The sequence below is a fragment of the Eumetopias jubatus genome, unplaced genomic scaffold (genome assembly GCF_037043125.1).
Source record: "Eumetopias jubatus isolate StellerSeaLion01/CBP00866 unplaced genomic scaffold, mEumJub1_p1.0 scaffold_7, whole genome shotgun sequence".
Classification (NCBI taxonomy): Eukaryota; Metazoa; Chordata; class Mammalia; order Carnivora; family Otariidae; genus Eumetopias; species Eumetopias jubatus.
Window position 1 is genome coordinate 1,978,922 of NW_028274813.1, and position 20,913 is coordinate 1,999,834.

The following is a 20,913-nucleotide window of genomic DNA, read 5'->3' on the forward strand; positions in this document are numbered from 1 at the left end:
CTTATGGACTCCACACAGATAATCATCCGACACTCTGAGTTACAGTCCGGTACTACATCAAACTGTCCCAGCTTTGGCCAGCAGGAGCTCTTCCAGTTGGCCCTCATGTCCGTCTGACGCGCCCCTATCCTTTTGTGAGCACTACTTCCTGGCACTGTAAGAAGCTCCAAGGCTCCTCCTCTGTTCTCCCTGCTCCAGCCCTAGGGAAAACCATTTTTCTAAGGAGCCCTGGTTCCTTTTACTGGAAAATCCTATCGGAAACCAGAGTCCGGGCATCAGGTTTGTTCATGGGCTTGGGGATGTCGCAGCTTCTAGGCCCTCACGGGGCTGGGTGACAGATGTGTATATGTGAAGCCACCACGCCCGTACTTAACAGGCATCTGTGCATGTGTAAGTTGAACATGAATTCACGCTGATGAAGGTCTGGCTCCTCCCATGTCCCGAGGCCCATTCCGGCCCTCCTGTCCTGTCTGTAACTGCTCTGTCCAGTGGGCTGCAGACTGGCTCCCACATGCAGGCACTTGCCCACTCAACCCCAGTACGGTAAAGCAGTTTCAGAGTGAAGCAGCTAGACTGTGGAGGGGACCGAGTTTATGTATAGCTGCTTTCTGGCGGCAGCCTTACAGTTTCCAAAGCTCCTTTTTCTCCTCAGTGCAATTACCCAACGTCTGTGTGTGTGTCTCCATCGCATACCTTAGCGGCCCCCCCTTCACGAGGAGCGGTCTGTGGGTTGACAGGCACATGGGGTCATGTCCCAGCACCCGAGGACCCACAGAGCAGCCCCTCTGCTCGGCAATAACCACCAACCTCCTCGCTGTCCTACGGCCTAGCCTTCCCCAGAATATGTCATGTGAATGGGATCATACTGTACGTAGCCTGTGAGTCCTGGTTTCTCCCCCGTGGAAACACGCACGTAAGACTTACTCGTATCATTGCTCCTGCTTTTGTACTGCTGAAGAATGCCCCACTGCATGGCCATCGCATGGTTTCTTTTAAGCATTCCCCTACTGAAAGACGTTGTTGCTTCCAGTCTCCAGCAACTGTGAATTACGAATGAAGCAATCAACATTCACCTACAGATTTTATGTGGATGTGATTGTTCAGATCTCTTGGATAAATACTCAGAGGTGGGATTCTTGGGTAGATGTGTTCAACTTTTACGAATCTTGTCTTCCAAAACAGGAGCTCCACTCTGCATTCCCACCAGCACCGAGCAGAGTTCCCGGTGCTCCACATGCTCGCTGACATCCATTACTGTCAGGTTCTGGACGGCAGCCACTAGAACAGGCATGCAGAGGAATGTCATCGTGTTCCTAATTTGCATTTCCTAATGAACAGGATGTTGAGCGTCTGTCCGTGTTTATTGTTGTCCATAGTGTCATCTGGGTACTTTTTTTTTAATTACCAGGTCTTAAGACTTCCTTACATATTATAGATGAAAGTCCTTTATCACATAAATGATTCGCAAGTATCTTCTCCTGTGAACAGCCAGCCTGTCCTTTAACCCTCTGAGCAGGGTTTTCGGCAGAGCAAAGTTTTTAATTTTGACAAAGTCCAGCTTCTCAATATTTTCTTTAACAGACTGTGCTTTTGGTGCTGCTTCTACAAACTCACTGCTAAACCCAAGGTCATACATATTTTCTCCTATATTTACTTCTTGAAGTTTTATCATTTTACATTTTACAATTAAGCCTATGATCTAAAGAGTATCTTTAAGCCCAAAGCACCTAGAAGTAAAAGAGCAGTTAAGTCAATAAAACGGAACGCCGACTAGTGGTAACAGCAGTAGCCTCCGGCAGAAGGGTAAGCATGGCACGGCTTACCTCAACAGCCTGCTTTTCCCCACCCCCTTCGACGCAGTGATGCCCACCTCACCTACTCTGTACAACTTCTGAGAAGAAAGAGGGGTCAGGTACTCTACAGCTGCTCAAACTATCTGTGGTGAAGGACCAGCTTTACTCCTCACTTTGTAAAATGCAATAAAACTGAATTACTACAACAATGAAATATAAGAATAAAAGCATACAAAATACAAGCCCAAATTTTTCATTATTAGATTCAAAAGCCATAAAATTACTTTGTCAAGCTGCTTCCAAAGTTTCTAAGTGCTTAATCCTAGCTGTAGTAGAGCTGTCTGCTCAACAGGCCCCCCACTCCCGTAAGCAGAATGAAGCCGGACAGGACTTCGCTTCCTCTCTTCCCACCACCGAGCAGCAAGGATGCGTGGCTAGTCTGGACTAGTAGGAGAACTGGACAGAGAGTCACAGCAGTCCTATTGCCCTGGTGTTTATTTCCACTGCCCAGAAAAGCTTACTGTGGCTGGAAGACCCCACAGGAGAAATTCAGACAGCACCATCTCTGTCACGAAGAGACTCCACACACAAAAGTCAAATAGGCAGGTGCAGGGAGAGAGGCGCCTCTGGGACCAGAGGCGCAGGTCTGTATTTAAAGCCCCGTGTCAAGCACCACGGTCACTGCTAAATGGGTGTGCAAACTGACCACGGAAGAGAGACAGCTGCCCCAGCGTGTGCTGGACACGTCGGTCTTACCTCTATGATATCTTCCACGTTGAACTGAACGTCGAACGCTAGCTCGATGTCATGCTCTGGCAGTATGGGGGCCCCTGTAGTTGGATTCCACCCCAAACCACAGAGGACTCCAGTATAGCATTTTCCATCCCGATCAACCCTGAATGAAAAGTTTTTAGAAGAATTAATATTTCAAAATTATTAAACCACTGTTTTAGTATCAAAGGAACTGGCCAATGCAATCATCCTGAGTTCTGCCAACCCTAGTACGGCAACTAATTTCATTTTTGTATTTTCTCTTCCAGTTTTTATAGTGAAAATTAATAGAGTATACATAGTTATAAGGACAGTTAATGTATTTATTAATCCATTATTTAGGTTTCTATTTCTCACTACAGCAGGTAACATAAAGAATATTTTATTACATTTTTTCTTTCCTACCTTTGAATTCTTCCCCTGCGTTAAATTCTTATTAGTGAGGTTTCTGCAGAAAAGGTTATACACGTGTATTTATGGCTTGTGAAAGAAGTCTAGCACTTAGTAAAAGCTTACAAGATGTTTGTCCCGGGCCGCCTGGGTGGCTCAGATGGTTAAGCGTCTGCCTTCGGCTCAGGTCATGATCCCAGGGTCCTGGGATCGGGTCCCGCGTCAGGCTCCCTGCTCCTCGGGAGCCTGCTTCTCCCTCTGCCTCTCTCTCTCTCTCTCTCGTCTCTCATGAATAAATAAATAAAAAATCTTAAAATAAAAAAAAATGTTTGTCCCACCTTCCTCTCCTCAAACAACTGTACACACAATACGAAGCGTCATATCGTTTCACCAAAACAGCCCGCTCCTCTGCAGCACTGTGTGCTGTCACTTCCGTATTCAAGGTTTCCCAAACCTGATCATCCTCTCCATCTCAGCTGCCACCTGCCTGGTCCAAGCCACCACCACGTCTCACCTGGACTCACGCGACTACTTTCTGACCCACTTTCCCCACAGCTACTCCTGCTTATTTGAGTCTGGTTCCCACACAGCAGAGAGTGTTGGTTTTCAAAACAAATCCAGTCATCCCGCCCCTTGCTTAAGGGCTTCCTGTGGTTTCCTGTGGCATTTTGAGCAAAACCTGAGCTACTCCAAGCCACAGAGCGTCCAGTCTCTGCTTCGCTCCTCCATACCATCTCAAACCACATTCTCCTCTCCCCCCATCAACCCCTGCCCAGGCTCCAGCTCCTCTAACTTCCCTACAGGCCGGTCAGGCTCCCCCAGAGGGGAACCCTTCCTCCCCGCCATGCGCCCAGAGCCCTCTGCCCCCAGGCTCCTTCTCCTGTCCCCAGGTGTTAGTTTCAAAGCCAGCACAGCACCACAGCCCACAACAGGATCAACAAATAATAAAAAGAATGAACAGATATTTTTTTTAAAGATTTTATTTATTTATTTGAGAGAGAGAATGAGAGATAGAAAGCACGAGAGGGAAAGAGGGTCAGAGGGAGAAGCAGACTCCCCACTGAGCAGGGAGCCCGATGTGGGACTCGATCCTGAGACTCCAGGATCATGACCTGAGACGAAGGCAGTCGCTTAACCAACTGAGCCACCCAGGCGCCCCCAAAGAATGAACAGATATTAACACTTAATATCTTTTAAAATGTTTTGCTAATTTTCTTTGACTCTTAACTCATACCTTTTCCCATAATCTAGATCAATAAAGTTGTGATGCAAATAATCTAGGCAAAAACAGAGCTTTCTTCTTAGCCCTAAAGATACACACACACACACACACACACACACACACACACACTTCTTTTTCACTTTCATGAAAATGAAAGAGAATCCCACTTTAAGTAAACGCAAAGAAGAGAGCCAGAATTGAGACTTATAAATTAGGTGCTGAGCATCTGCTTTACAAAAGAGTCACCAAAGTGTCTCTTTAAACAGTTATGTTCCCCACATGATTTTTAATAGAACATAAATTCAATTTCAATATACAGAAAATCTTTCCAGAAAAGAGGTAATAGCTCCGGGTCACCAACAGTAAGACTAACGGCTTTTCATCACGGTTAATAAAATGCCACATCACCTCCACCTCACTAACTGCTGCTGACATTTACATGGGTCCCTCACATGTGGTAACAAACACGTATCAACAAGGAGAGTCCCAAAAGATTCAATCTTGAACTGACCCATACCAAGGTAGTAATTCTCTGCTCATCGACTCTAAACCTTAAATCAATAAAGCTAACTAAAGCACTGGCTTTAATTTTTTTCTGGGGATCCTAAAAACTCATATGAACCTAGTAGTAATTAGGACCACGGAAATATTTTTACTTCCTTTATAATACATATTTTAAACTCTGACGGAGAACTGCCAAAATCATGGAACAAAAGCCAAGTGTGTTCCATGAAGATACAGCCAAAGGCACGCCAGAGACGTAATTCATTCTGAGACAACTTACGTAAAGGAACTCAAGTTTCCGTAAGCTGACAACGGCTATGCTTGGAAGGTCTAACATCTCTAGATGATCAGGTTTAAAATAAATGCAACAGAAGAGCAACCTGTACTGTCAGCTAACCTAGAACCCCTGCATGAGCCGAAGAAGGAAACATATCTCTTCAAAAGTTAAACATTAGTCAGTCTGGAACTTCCAAGTAAAAAAGCTCTGTTAAATATTCTGCAGCGTGCGTTGTGCTAATCTACAAAGTTCAGTTGACCCATGGGTTTAAACTGTGCAGCTCTAGTTACACGTGGATTGTTTTCAACGAATACATTGGAAAAGTTTTGGGAACTTGTTGAAAAACAATTTCTTTTCTCTAGCTCACCTGATTACAAGAATATGGCATAACATACACATATAAAGTAAAGGTTCGTTGACTCTAGGTTATCAGTAAGGCTTCCCCTCAACAGCAGGCTGTGCCAGGCGCCTGGGTGGCTCAGTAGTTAGGTGACTGCCTTCGGCTCGGGTCATGATCCTGGAGTCCCGGGATCGAATCCCGCATCGGGCTCCCTGCTCAGCGGGGAGTCTGCTTCTCCCTCTGACCCCCGCCCCATGTGCTCTCTCTCTCTCTCTCAAATAAATAAAATCTTAAAAAAAAAAAAAAAAACAGCAGGCAGTGTTTTTTAAGGGACAATTGTCCCTTATTTGTTAAAAGTCTACTGACATTTCCAAATCCTGCTGCGGCTACTCCCTGGGAAGGAGCTTCCCGGCGATGCTGCCTGAACAAGCGGTGTAGGATGGACACACTCACAGCACCGGCCATCTGCGGAGTGCTGCCCAGCCCCAGATGCTGTGCTGTGCACTCTACATCTCAGGGAGCCCCCGCCTCCCGTCAGCTCACAACAGCCCCAACAAGCCCTTCCTCACAGACAGGGAAACCTCAGAGGCAGAGACCCTGCCCAGGCCTGGCAGCACGTGGCAAGCCAGAGAGCAAGGCCAGGTGCACCTGCTGCCACAGCCTTCCCACCAGACCCAAAAGTGCCCCCTCTTACCACACGTGCCCATCACCTCACACTTCCAACATTTAGAGGCAGCCTGCATTATTCTCAAGTTTTCTAAGGCTTTTTAAAAACAAGAGAGTTAGATCAAGGTTTTCTGAAAGAGCAGTACACAACTACACCGTAAACAATTCAAACGGTATGTCACCGTACAGAAGGTGGCATGTTGTACAGATGGTGGGGTCAGCAGTTCTCATCCTCTGGGCTATTCTCACAATGGAAAACTGACACTTTCCAGTGACAAGTGGGCCCTGTGGTCCCACACCCTGGGTCTGGGTGGGACGGGGGCACTTCTGAGGCTGGTCATAAGAGAGGACAGAGCTCCCACCCAGCTCTCTCTCAGGACGCTGACCTTTGGCACCCAGCCACCATGCCTGAGGAAGCCCCAGTGAGCCCACACAGATCCCCCACATAGGGAGGGCCTCAGGAGCCTCAGGAGAAGAAACTGAGCCCTCCAGCCCCAGGCCAGAATCAACCAGCAGACATGTGAGCAGAGAAGCCAAGGCCTCATTTCCACCCCTCCGCCATTAGGGCCTCCTGTGCCAAGGAGGAGAGAAGGCACCCCTGGTGGGCCCCGTCTGAGTTCTTCCCATAGCACCGAGAGGGCTGCTGGGAATAACTACCATGCAGCCAACGTAACCGGCACAAACAGTAACAGCAAAGTTCCCTTTAACCCACTCACATTAGTCCTTAGCAGTTTTGCCCAGTGGGGCTGGAGCACTGCCCTGAGGAAGGCGCCAGAACGGCCAGGCCGACATCACCGGTGGTGCCCTCCCCACCGGCCGCAAGATCTGAGCCCCAGCGGCGAGACCCCAGGGGGAGGTAAGGGTGGCGCCACAGCAGCGCACCGAGCAGAAGCTGCGCTCCGACCTCTGCTGCCCTTCCTGCACACGCCAGGCTCACTACTATGGAGCATTTCACTCTCGCTGGGGACAACAGCACTGAGGCCACCCAAGTGGACGCAAGCGGACGTTCAGGGAAGGGGCCGCGGGAGCAGCAGGAGAGGCGAAGCCCGCCAGGGGCCGGGGCAACGGTGACAGGAAACCTGCACCCTTCTTGAGCCACCAAGGCCTGGTCCCCAGACTGGCCGAAAGCAAGGGGAGGCGGTGAGAAGTGCAGAGGAGGGGCCGGGAACGGTGGCTGGGTCAGTGGTCCCCAGGTGCCAGACAGGGGACCATGGCCTCTCGTGCCTCTCTGCTTTGCTAGCGGAGATAACCAGCGCACCGCCCCGCACCCACCCACACACCACTGCAGACTGTATGCTGGAGGCAGCAAAATTTCCTTCTGGTCTTCAGTTTGCCGTCAATCTTGACAGGACAGTGATGGAGCTGCCCCAGAGGCTGTGGGCTCTGTGTTGGGACAGCGGCCTGCCAGCCACAGCTGGCACAGGGCCGCAGCCGGGAGGGAAAGCCGCTCAGGCAGCCACTCTGGGGCCCAGGCCTCGCGTGAGAGGAGTGAGCTCGCCCACATCAAACCCCCTTTCCCTCCAAAGCCCCTCAAATAATGGCTCCTACCAACTCATCAAGTTAAAAAAATGCTCACTCAACTCATCAGAGGCAGACTTGCAATAACAAAGCACCAGGCCCCATCTTCCCCTCCCGGGGACCACCTAGCTGAGCCTATGCATCTAGCCACCCAGTGTCACCCACATGGTCACAGAAACTACCCCATGCTGGCTCGTTTAAACTAAACTCACCAAAATGAATAGAGACTATGAGCTACGTGCAAAGTGCTACATATTGTTTATATATAACCTTCTCCTAGTAAGCTTATTTTGTTCTAAAAAGATAGTATTTTAAATACCAATTATTTCCACGTTTCTCGAGTGCCTCTGTAACATAACCACTTGCACTTTGGAGATTTAAAAATAATACACCATATCACACATACCCTCCAAAAGGTCGTATTTAGAAGAAAAGTCCAAGCAGGACCTTAATCTAATGAGAGAAGCAAGGAGATCATCAGTAGCAGTCGGTGAGGAATTTGTGTTCACATATTCACTGAGTCACTCCCTACTTGCACACAGTAGCATTCTTCCTTGTTAGATAATCACCTGTAATGCGCTGTTTTTACAGGCTTGTCTCCCCTGTGAGGACTCAGAAGATAAATATCGTCAAGATATTTATCACATCATTATTGTAAAATGAGAGAGAAGCCCAATTCCAACATTTAAAGGCAAATTAAATCCTTTCGGGACAAGAGTGGGTCAGAAACATATGTAAATAAAATACGGCAGTGTTTATAAAAGCCATTTTATGTCCACTCGGTGGTATATGATACAATTTTATTTTAATATTTTATTATTCTATTTATTCGTTAAATATTCTATTTTAAAGATTATTTATTTATTTATTTATTTGAGAGAGAGGGAATGAGAGACAGAGAGCACGAGAGGGAAGAGGGTCAGAGGGAGAAGCAGACTCCCCGCTGAGCAGGGAGCCTGACTGATGTGGGACTCGATCCCAGGACTCCAGGATCATGACCTGAGCCAAAGGCCGTCGCTTAACCAACTGAGCCACCCAGGTGCCCTAAATACTCTATTTTAATATATTCTACTTTAATAGATATTTACAAAGATGTCATAATAATGTCAAAATGCTTGTACTTGTGGAAAAGATGTAGTATGACAAAGACCTAAAAATAAAAAATGTATATAATTATCCTGAAAATAAATTCACTAAATGTTTAAAAATGATCGGGTTTTTCCCATTCAGCTTTTTCTAGATTATTCTTAGTGTTTATTTTCAGTGCAAAAAAAATACACAATCGTTTTCTACACTGAAAATGACCACTCTTTGAAACCGTGCTAGCAGACTCTGAGGAGGTACATGGTGAGAGGGCTGAGCAAGCAGAAGGGTTGGGCCGCCAGCCACCAGCTGCCCCAGCCAGCCACGCATCTCCTTGGGGGCGTAAGCCTTCCTCAAGACCCAACCTTGCTCCTCTGTAGCTCTCGCCTCTCTGAAGAAGCCCATCAGCGCTTCCCCAAGGGTAAATGCTCTCTGCAAGCACCGAATGTCAAATAAAGACCACATGACGTGGCTGTCCCCACGGTAAGGATGCTGTCGAGGGCTCTGCTCCTGTTCACACAGCTCCCTCTGCTAAAGCTTTCAGGACAAATTCCGGTTTCATCTCGACACCAACAAGAGCTACAATTGGCAAAGCGGTCTGCCCTCTTACCCCCCGGTTACCATCACCAATGGGACTGACAAGGCGGCCTGCTGCCAAGTGGGAGCAAGAAAATGGAGAGCCACTTTCACGGCCCCTTAACAACAGGCAGCCATCTGGACATTATTCATCCTGAGCCTATTCCCAGCTCCTGATTTTCTTTCTCCAGCCCCACGGTTCCTCAAGCCCCCACGTGATACTGTCTATCTGTATGGGAACTAAGTCCAAGTGTAGGTATAGGTATGTCAGGAAGAGTAACACCGCTTCAACCACACGACAACCCGGGGAAGCTCAACAAGAGCCACCAGCGCCCTGGCCGGGTACTCTGTGTCTCCTCTCCCCAAGGAGGAGGCGGAGAGGCGCCCGCTTCTCCCCACTGGGTTCTCATTTCACAAAGCCTGGACAGAATGGACGAACCTTAACTCCATCACCGGTGCAAACAGCGCGCTGAGGAGAGCCGGGAGGCCGGGAACATGTGGCATCAGAGAGGTCTCTCTCAGCAGCATGGTGGACCCTGTTGGACAGTCAACAAAAGCGACATCAGGCACGGACTTCCCTCTGCAGAATATTGCGCCCCCAGGGCACACTCTTCATCCCCTCCTCCACGGAGTCCGTCCCTGTGGGCACGGCCCCACAGCCAAGGGCCCCCTGGAGGCCGATCTCATGGCACCCTGCAGCATCCGCCTGGCCAGCATGCTGCAGCCTGCGTCCTGTCGGGGACAACGTTCGTGTGGTTACTCTTCTCTTCCCTTCCATCAGGCTTTTGGGTTCGTCCCAGGGCCAAGAACCTGGGTTTGTTCTACCTGGTAGACAAGCATGATGGAATGAATGATCGATCAAGAAATCAATACCCACACCCTTGTACAAAAGGAAAGGTGATGTGCTCCATTTCTTAAACTTCTATCAGCCAATGCACTCAGAAAACAGCCTGAAAATAGAGCACAGGCACATAAATTTGCTGATTATAGGGTAAATCATTCTCGTAACAGAGGGAGGGAACACAGCCCCTGACTCACCAGTCGCATTGACGGAAAGGGAAGCTGCGACCAGCATCTTCTGGTGAAGGTCCTCGGGGGCATCGCTGATGATGACAGAGTTGATGCTTTCCTTCTCGATCCAAACACATCTGAAAGGGGCACCATCAGGAGACAGAGGCTGGTCCACCCGCCAGGCAATGTGCTGTGCCCAACCCCCCAGCTAACACATGTCAAAGACACAAACAGGCAAGTGCAGCACTCAACAGGTGAGAGCCGTTTAACACCCAAGTGTCCTTCACGCCTCCTCCTCTTCATCCAGCACCACCACCCCCTCCGCCCTCATCTCCCTCCCACCCCTGGACCTTGAGCACCACACCACCCACACGCTGACAACACCCCCTAGGCTCCCGGCCACCCGCCCCCCTCCGGCACTGCACAGCAGAGGCCCCGCCGCCACCCAGGAAGGGCATCCTCCACTCTTCCCTTTCCCACATCACGGAGTCTAATCACACGTCAGGCTGCTGATTCCACGCCCGAAGCTCCCATAAAGCAGTGTGTCTCTGCACCTCCTGCCCTGGACTCAGCGTGGTCCACGACATACCCACCCGGATTACAGCAGTGACCAGCCTCAGAAGTACGCTCCTACCCGAGGATCCTTCTACTCCCAAATCCAATGCATTCTTCACACTGGGCTCCGCATGCCTTAAGGGGCCTACAGACCACCTACAAATCTTATGAAAATGCAGGCTCTATGCAAAAGAGGCCTGAGCTCTGCATTTCTGACAGGCTTCAAGAGATGCCTATCTTAGAGGGTTTGCCTCGTAGCCGAAGGCAGTGTTTAAAATACACATAAGGCTCTCCAACTGTCTTCAGATGAAGTCTGGATCTTGCTTACGAAGCTCGTCCCCATCTGCCACAGCTCTGCAGCCCTTCTGCTTCCCACCCACTCTCCAACCTCACTACGCTCATTCTGAAGTGCAAAGTCAAACTGAGGCCAAAGCCCACGCTGGGTAACGCCCTCCAGCTCGCCTTCACCTCCCCACTCACTGACTGGAAACCTCCATGGCCTTTCACGGCCTGAGTGCATTCAGGGGGCCCTTGAGATGCTCTTATAATGTTCTACAGCCCCTTTCATAATGTTCAAGAGCCTCAACAACCCTTCTTCTGAGGACCCATTTTCCCTTGCATACCATCCCCACCACACAATTTTAGGGATCACACAGTATATTTTGTTCACTGTCATTCCCCTCAAGCCATACACTGTTCCCAGAACACAGCAGGCATTCACAGGTTTGCTGAATGAAAAACAATTATAATAAGAACAGAAAAAATGAGGCCCTTGTTAGAAGATACTCAAGAATGTCTTACTTTCGAATAAGAGAGAAGGAATATCTTGGATTTGGAGCTAGGAGAGGAATGAGAAGGAGCTGGAAAAGGGAAGGTTTCAACAGTTTAAAGAAAGATTAGTTTCTGTTAAGCTCTGTAAATAGAGGAGCAGAGGAAAAGGAAATCCATGGGGAACCTAAGTTAATCACACCTGAACTTGGATATTCTGGTCAAACTATGACACTTCAGTTCGTAAGGGTTAAAAGGCCCATGAAGTATCACCTGTCAATAAAAAAACATGCAAAATGTTACCAATAGGCAAGTTATCATTTAACATAAGTTTTAAAAATCCAAAAGTTAGCTCACGTTTTGAAAAAGAAAACAGAGCTACACCTTAGTTATAATGTCTCCAAGATGCAGTGGGGAAAAAAATGTCTTATGGTGCTTTTCTGGGATGCAGTGATTCTTTCAGTGGTTTCTCTAACATTCCTCGATATACTTAAGGAAGAGTTTGGCCAAACAAGGAAAATACTGCCAAACACTTCAGTAGAAGCATTATCCTTTTCAATGTATAAGACTAATCTGACTGAGTAGGGAGCACTGAGAGCACAGGGCCAGGGGCTGGGGTGGCGAGAGGGGAGCCCCAGAGCAGGGGGAGGAGGGTGTGCGGCCGCCTCTTCTTGGAAACAGGCAGGGGCAATGACTCTAGTGCCCGCTGGGGCTCGGCCACCTCCCTGGCTGGGGCACCTCCACGGTGGGCCTGGTTCTCCACAGTCCACACACTGCTTCCTCCAACAGGGTAAACAAGCACAGGTCGCCTTTGGAAAGGCTGGTTTAAACAAAAGAACTTGTCTAAGTGTTTCTCTACACTAAACCCCAGGTTTTTCCCTAAGATAGGCACCATTGTGAAAAAAGTACCAACATCGAAAACCAGGAAAGAAAAGCACACCATGACTACTAGTTATGACTCAGCATATAAATATAAAATGTCTTTAAGTTTTAAATTGTATTCTAAAGCAACAACTATAAATTACCTTGCAGTTGGGGGCACCCAGTTTATTAGAAGAAAAGCTCTCTAACAAAACCCGGATCAGGTACTTTTCATCATCCTTCACAGGAGACGATGTAGACAATTCTGCCATGCTTTCTACGGACTTGGAGAAGAGACCCTTGAGAGCTTCATGGCTTTGCTGAGCAGAATAAGCAAAGTTCATTTTGCTAAAAGGAAAAACTGTATTAAAAGTACTTTATTCCAAACTAATCAAAGTATTTCACAGGCATGACCTTATTCTTAGCTGATTACTAGGTCACTAAGGTCAGGAGAAAATTTTAGCAAGTAAGCACATTTTAAGATTCAAACAAAAGAAGTAAGACAGGATTCATTTAAGGCTCAGTTCACCAGGAACACCTGGGTGGTTCAGTCGGTAAAGCGTCTGCCTTCGGCTTAGGTCAGGATCCCAGGGGCCTGGGATCAAGTCCAGCATCAGGCTCCTCGCCCCTCAGGGAGTCTACTTCTCTCTCTGCTTCTGTCCCTCCCCCCTGGCTTGTGTGCTCTCTCTTGCTCAAATAAATTAAAAAACAGGCTCAATTCATCAGTCTTTCAGTCATCAGAAAACTGAAGAGAGTGAAAAACAGCTCTTAAAAGAACTTCCTGTACACAAAACTTCTGCTCCACACCAGGAACACTCCCAGAATCTCGAAAGGGTTTCTCACACATGGAAATACAAAGTCCAGCCAGCTCTCTGGCTACTGTTCTGTTGCCCGTTTTCCCTTTCCTTAATCCCAGCCCCCCCCCAACCATTGTCAGCAGAAATTACAGAAGGAAAATAAATGGCCTTCAACATCTGACTCAAAGGTGACATCTCTGAAACCTTCAAAGGAAAATAGCTTCAGAACCAATTTTGAAAGAAATGGCTGAAAATCATTTTGAAATATCAAAATACTTGAAACAAATACCTTATTAATTGCTTTCATTAGGGAGCTAAATCTTGGAATCCATTACAGAAAAAACAACTCCCCAAATAGAGAACATTTTTACATCTAATTTTCATTCTAAGAAGAAAAAAATAGCCTAATAAAAGGAAGCTAACAAAAGTAACACCCAGTCACCATAATTTAGCGTCAAAGAAACCTAGAAGGCATTTAAAATGTACACTATCTAGGGGCGCCTGGGTAGCTCAGTCGTTAAGCATCTGCCTTCAGCTCAGGTCATGATCCCAGAGTCCTGGGATCGAGCCCCGCATCGGGCTCCCTGCTCCGCGGGAAGCCTGCTTCTCCCTCTGCCACTCCCCCTGCTTGTGTTCCCTCTCTCGCTGTCTCTCTGTCAAATAAAATAAAATCTTAAAAAAAAAAATTTAAAAAAAACCACTAGCTATTCATCCATCAGCACCCTAAGAGAGGAAAATGGCGCCCCCACTTCTCCACTGCCCCCCCACAAACGCACGCACGCACACGTGCACCAGCCACATGCACTCCCACAACGAGGATGAACATGCGTACCTTGGACTCATAGGGCTCCTCTGCGAGCTCAGCGTAGCCCTCCTTGATGAGGACGTCTCTTACGCTGACAGCGTCCTGGGCCCCCGAGCAGCGGTACACGTCCACGTGCAGGACACTGTGCACAACGGAGAAGACCCTGACAAGGAGCGCGCAGCCGCTCACCAGGGAGGCAAACCGCTGGCTGGCCCCACTGCTCCAGGGCTCACCACACACGAGAGACTTTGCGGAGGGGCGCATCTTGCAAATCTTAAATTCCAATGCCTACAGGACAGAAAAGCATGGCTGAACCAACTTTATAAATGAGTGAAACTCACCCCACATACTGCTGAAACGTGGCCCTCAACATGGATCTTCACCAACATTCTCATAAAAGTCCTACTAAAAACAATTTGGGTCCATTAGCAGATGAGTGGAGGAGGAAGATGCGGTGTAGACATATAATGGAATGTTACTCAGCCATCAAAAAGGATGTGATCTTCCATTTGCAACAAAATGAATGGAGCTAGAGAATATTAGGCTAAGCGAAGTAAGTCAGAGCGAGAAAGACAGATGTCATATGATTTCCCTTATATGTGGAATCTAAAAACAAAAGAAACAAACAGAAAGCAGAGACAGACCAAAATACAAAGTGGGCTGCCAGAGGGGCGGGGGATGGAGGGCGCGCACAACGGGGAAGAGGTGTAGGGAGTGGAGCGGACGGGTCATAGGAACAAGAGATGACAGCATGAGGAGCACGGGCAGGGGCGTCGCACTCGCGTCGTACGGCCACAGACGGCGGCTGCAAGTGTGCGAGCACAGCACGAGTTTCAGAGCTGGGACTCACCGTGTGGTACATCTGAAACCAACGCCGTATTTTGTGTCAACGACAATAAATAAGTAAATGATTATATATAGTTTTTAAAAAGTGGGGGGTATTTCACAAAGTGAGGATTTCATAGGTAAAGATACTGGATGTTGCTTTTCAACCCAAACAGAAGTTTGGACTGCCTTCTGAACGGTTTCTGTACCAACAGAGGGCACGCGGGTACATCTAGCCCACCCAAGTTCTAGCGGTCTACAACACAACCAAAAACCTCAGAGAAAGTATTTGAAATTAAATTATTTCAATTAAACAGCTCCGTTTTTGCTAAGTGTGAAACCACTCTCCATATATTTTAACTCACTCCACAAACAACACTGACAAAAATCTCTGTGGCAATACATTTTTTGAAAAAAGCAGAGATCAAATTTGGCCTGTATGACCAAGCAAGTCCCTTCCCACTCTGGGACTTGGCCCCTATCTGTGGGCTGAGAGTAGACCGTGTGACCTCGAGAATCCTTTCTAGCTTACACATTCACACCCAGTGGCTTCTCTACCTTACCTGAAATGGGAGCTCAAGAAGGTGACAGGGAATCTCCATTAAAAGATCCAGATCTACATGAGATCTATTACCATAGTCTACAAAGAACACCTAGAGAACGGGGAAAGGACACACTTTAATATGGGGTCAGACACCACACGCCACCTGACCAGTGACCACACAAGGATCTACTCTAGCTCCAGAATCTAGCAGTCTTATGACAGGAGCTAAAATCCACATAGCACTGAGGGAAATAACTTTTTATGAGGCTACTTTTCTAACTGAAATGATTTTATATTTAATTTCCACTTAAAATTAGAAAAGGTTTTCTGTAAACTGCTACAAGTTTGTCTCATTTCCCTTTCAGTGATTACAGAAAAACACGTACCTCGGCAGAGTTCCCAGAAACATAAAGGATTTGGGCTCTGAAGTATCTTTCTTTATCAAAATCAGCAAAGGGAGCCAGACAGACCAAGTCTGGATGTGGGTGGACGGGCAAGGGCACCAATTTCAGTTGGTTTATTTCAGCGGTAAGCTTTTTCAGAATCCTGGTGTTTTTTTCATCAATCCTATATCCCCAAAAGTGTCCCACCTCAACGACCTAAAAAAGAAGAAAAAGGAGCAGAGATGGAATCTAGAAAGGATTTCTATGTCAAGGTAATCATAAGCTCACACCACAGGGCTGACTCTCATACTACACTTCACAAGCTGGATTCCCCTGGAACTTAAGTAATTCTACAGGCTTTGAATAGGTGCTTACGAACAAGAGGGCTCCCTGGTCACCTGCAGTGAGGACACGTGTGTCCCAGACCCCTCTCTCAGAGGTGTGAGACTTGCCAGCACACAAAACATGAAAGGCTCTGAGAGGGCACAGAAGGCCAGACTGTTTTATTTGAGATGGGCTCCAGGCAGTACGCCCAGCCCACAGAGTGCAGGCACACCCAAGGGCAGCGAGGGCAGGTGTGCTGTGAACGCAGCCCCTGAAAGGTCAGTGACAAGTGGGAGAAGGAGGAGCGGGTGTTCCTTGGAGAAGGGCCTCCCTGAGCACCTCCTGCCCATGCTGCCAGGCACAGACCCACACCGGCTGCAGTTTCCCCGTCGGCCTGGAGCCCAGGCTTGTGTGTGAAGTCTCCTGGTGAGTGTAGTCACAGATTTACCAGGAAGTGGTACGTATTTCCCGCTGACAGTTTATTTGAAGAAGTAACAACCACACCTTAGAGAGTGCCAACGCCAGCTTTCCTGCCATAACTGAGTTACACAGCCGTGCGCCACTACGCCAACTAGAATGCTCACGTCTATCACACCGCCAAAATTAGTGTTTGAGCATCTTAGACGGTACCTAACATTTTAAAAATCACTCTGATTCTAGAATGAGTATTTGTTTCATTCTGTGTTGTAGCCACATTTCTATTTAACAAGTACAGTAACTCAAACCCACCTGCATTTACTTGATCACTAAGGTGCACAGGCTGTGCGTGCGTGTGCGCGTGTGTGTACGTGTGCTATTTCACGTCTACAACATGACAATTCCAGGTGAAGACGACAGAAAACTTCTAATGATTCAAGCACAACATCTCACCTCTGTGACATCAATTGTTAAGAGGAGATCTGTGATTGTCCGCGATCTGTCGAACGTGTTAAATGAGACTTGCATAGGATCTACTGTCTGCTTCTGGAAGTCCACATTTACCCTATGTAACGTGATTTAAAAAAATAAAAGTAAAAGTCAGGTATTGCAAAGAAAACGTACTTCCGTATGTGAAGTTACTGCCCCAACTATTCCAGTGCTTATACAAGAAAAGAACATTTTAATAAAACACCTAACCTGGAGATGACAAATTTGGTTTCATCTCAAATTTGAGTTTCCGGCAGCTTCCTGAGCTGCCCTGGAGGTCCGTGCAACCCAAGAGTTACACACTACCCTTCAACAATAGATTCTAAAGATCAAGACTCTTACAGAAGATCGACTTTTAAGGGAACACATTCTAAATCTAAGACCTGCAATGTTTCCTAATTTCTGGTTTCAGAGGTGACTCTGACCTTTCCGAAAGTACCAGAATCCATGCCCTGTTCAATGCCGTTAGAAAAGACATACATGATTTTCTGATAAACCAAGGAGTTATCATTCATCCCTTAGGACAATAAGAGAGTAAATGCTGAAGTTCGAGAATGTGAAATACAAATTTGATAAAAACAAAATGTCCCTTTCCTAATGCTTTTATTCTAAGATGAAGAAAAATTATACAAGGGATCCTGACCCAACTCTCTCAACTTTCAGACCCATTTCCGAAGAGTGACTCAGGCACTAAGTTACCAGAAGAAAAGGTCCTCCCTGTGTTACAGACCTAACCCGCTGCACCCCCCGAGTCTCAGAATCTAAACCTCCCCCACGGGATGAGATTCAATGGGACATATCTCCCTTTCTCACCAATTCCCCCAAATTCCTGTCAAGTTCCTCATAAAATTAAAAAGGTCACAAATAAGAAAGGATGACTGAGAATTCTTACACACGGTACTCAAAAAGTGTGACCAAAAGGCAAAGGAATCCTTCATAAATTCTGAAGGGTGATTTAATTTGGCCCAAGAAAAAAAAATCCACATGCCCGATGACAGCTGCCAAGTGGCGAGTGCCACCACGCGGGGCCACCCACACGGGCAACCCAGCCTTCCTGTTCCTCCACGAGGGAGGGGCAGCTTGTGCTGGCCAGCCCCCAGGTGCTCCCGGCTGCATCTCTGTTCTGTCCTACCATCTGCTCTGCTGAGGACAGAGAATATGCCCCTGTGCTTAAACAAAAGAAATGAGGAGCTCCTATTAGGTCTCATCCCTTCTATTTAACCTGAGAATTACTTTCATGATTCCACTCAATCTTCTCAACAATCTTGTACAATAGGTACCATATCAATTAAACAGACACAACTCAAGCAGAAAAAAAATTGTTTAATGGCCAAAAGCCTTGAATAGAGATTTCTCTGAAGAAGATACACAAAAGGCAAACAGGCACATGAAAAGATACTCAATATCACTAGTCATCCAGAGCCTTTAGCCACCTTTTGTCAACTTAGGTGTCCAGCCAGCCAGCCATCACCCATTCTACCTCAGAAAGGTATCTGCATCCCCGTGTTCACAGCAGCACTACATACAACAGACAAGACATGGGAACAAACTGCGTGCCCCGCACTGGATGAAGGGATGAGGAAGTTGTGGTAGACAGATGTGGTGCGATAGTATTCAGCCATAAGAAAAACAAGGAAATGCTACCATCCACGACAACATGGATAGCTCTCAAAGGCAATATGCCGAGTGAAATAAGTCAGACAAACCCTGTGTGGTCTCACTTACATGTAGAATCTTTTTTTTTTTAAGAGTCTATTTAAAAAGAGCTCAGACTCAAGGTACCAGAGACGGAGGGAAGGAGAGGGAGGAGCAGGAGGAAGGCGGTTCAAAGCTGCAGCTCCGCGCTGGGTGGGTCCTAGGGACAGAGCGTGCCGCACGGCCCAGACCGCCAACACTACCGTAAGATGTACAGGAAAGTCATTAGGAGGACAGACCCTAAGAGTCCTCATCACAAGGAGAAATCTTTGTGTTAGCTGAATGTCCTGTGGTAGTCACTTCACAGTGCAAGGAACGCAACTGTCATGCTGAACGCCTTCAACGTGCACAGCGATGGATGGCAATTATTTTGCCATAAAACCGGAAAAAAACAAACAGATGAAAAAAGCACCAAGGTTCAGAGAGGTCAAGTAATGTGCCCAAGTACACACAGCCAGGAGATGAGGAAACCAGGACTCTGGCTGCAAGGTTCATTTAAATGCAGCCTCTGAAACTGCGAAAGCAGGTGGATAGAGGCCTGCCCGGCTGCCTTCTGAAATACCTGGTGCTCCTGAGCTTTGAGACAGCCCCTCCTTGCACCTTCCCTTCAATCTCCTCTGCAGAGTGGACGTTCAGTTCAAGGGAGACTTTCAGCTGAGACATCTTAATTGCCATATACACTGCAGGAAGAGTTTTAAACCTCTCTGTTGGATTACGTGAAAACTCCACAAAGGCTCTGCTCCACAAATGGAAAGAAAAAATTAGTTTATCAGGCATCTGGAAAAAAAAGAACTAAGTGTGTATTAATTTCTCTCAAGATTAGACGGAGATGTTCAGCTCCATCTCCCCTTGAAATACCAGTAACTCTTCATTTTATAATTAACCAAGAAGTGTTTCCTTAAATGAAAATTATTTAGTTAAGAGAAATAAAAATTACAATGATGTACCATTAAAGTAAAACCACATATCAACCACCTTATAGATGATGCAGATAATGAAGAATAAACACCAAACACTAATGACATTTTTCAGCTACAGAATCTTAATTCTCAAAATGAACACAGAATGACAACTTTTTGAGTTCTGGGGGGGTTTTCTACTTTACTGTAAAATAAAACACAGATAAGATAAAATCACACAAATGAGTTAAGTCAGTGATCTTTGTGGTCTCCCTCCACAAACACCATCGAGTTTACCACCCAGTCATGCTGACAGACAGCCCACTCTACCCCCCCCCATCTCTGGGCACCCCTCCCATCCCTTTCTCTGGGGAATGGGAACCAAGCATGCACTAAGGCTGTCTGCCGGGCATTTCCTGGTATAAAGAAATAAAGCTTCAAGTTCACATTTGCTTGTACATGAATGCCCCTGGGCCAAAACATCATACTCATGCAAACAGACCTATGACCCCTGCAAGTACTGTCATGGAAATGTGCAACCTGAGCCCTGGAAAGGACATAGCCTTGAACAGTGTCAAGCAGGTAAGAGAGTTAAGCCTCTAACTTGGCTGGCCTACTCAGTGTGCATCCCTGCACCTAGCCTCTCTGCAAGCTGCATTTGCTGTCCTTGGACAGCTGGCTCTCCTCTGCCCTCCTCACCCACCTCCTGGTGGACTCACTGCTGAGCACACGCACCTTCCCCCTGGCCTGTGCTCACTTCGCTGACCCCTTGTCCTGTCATCCTTCTCTAGAGGGCTCCAGAGTCCCTCCCTCAGAGGCAGTTTCTTTCACACTTGACACCACACTTCCACGATGCTCACCGTGCAGCAGGGTTCTGAAGTCCCACCTGTGGGACCCCCCCCCCGACCCTCCTCCCACCAGGAGTCAGCTCCTCACAGCCCCTCTCTGGTCAGTGCTGTCTCAAAGACCTGCCCTCCTGGGCCCGCCTCTCTTCTCTGTCCTGCACATGCGATCAACAGCCAAACCCAAGAGAGCTTCTGTCCCACCTGAAGCCTCCTTTGTTTCAAATGTTACCTCTGGTTTAGGTAACTACAAAAGGCCCCTCTCTCGTCATTCCCTGACCAAGTCCTACAAAACAGTGCAGCTCAGAACACTCAGGGGTCTCCACACGCCCATCTATCATGCCCATCCTGATCAGGCAGCCACAAAGGACCATCCAGAGCACAGCATCTGGCCTCCCACCACACAAACCTGACACAAAGCAAGCGGCTGGCACACACCCCACACTCTCCAAAGTCCCAACTGGGCTCACGCTGGGCTCCTACTGTATCAGCACCACATCCTGCCCCACCAGCCACCTCCACCGTCCACCTCACATACCTCCTCAGTTAGTCCCAAGT

General features: G+C 47.5%; 1 protein-coding gene across 1 annotated transcript in view; it reads right to left on the bottom strand.

Moving 5' to 3' along the window:
• Positions 1-20,913, bottom strand: part of TDRD9 (tudor domain containing 9) — a 113,725-nt gene that overhangs the window by 10,509 nt on the left and 82,303 nt on the right. The window contains 10 exon segments of the mRNA XM_028100421.2: positions 2,550-2,688; positions 9,580-9,676; positions 10,179-10,288; positions 11,677-11,747; positions 12,500-12,655; positions 13,965-14,225; positions 15,326-15,415; positions 15,693-15,905; positions 16,884-16,995; positions 19,177-19,350. Coding sequence (XP_027956222.1) covers positions 2,550-2,688; positions 9,580-9,676; positions 10,179-10,288; positions 11,677-11,747; positions 12,500-12,655; positions 13,965-14,225; positions 15,326-15,415; positions 15,693-15,905; positions 16,884-16,995; positions 19,177-19,350 — 1,423 coding nt within the window.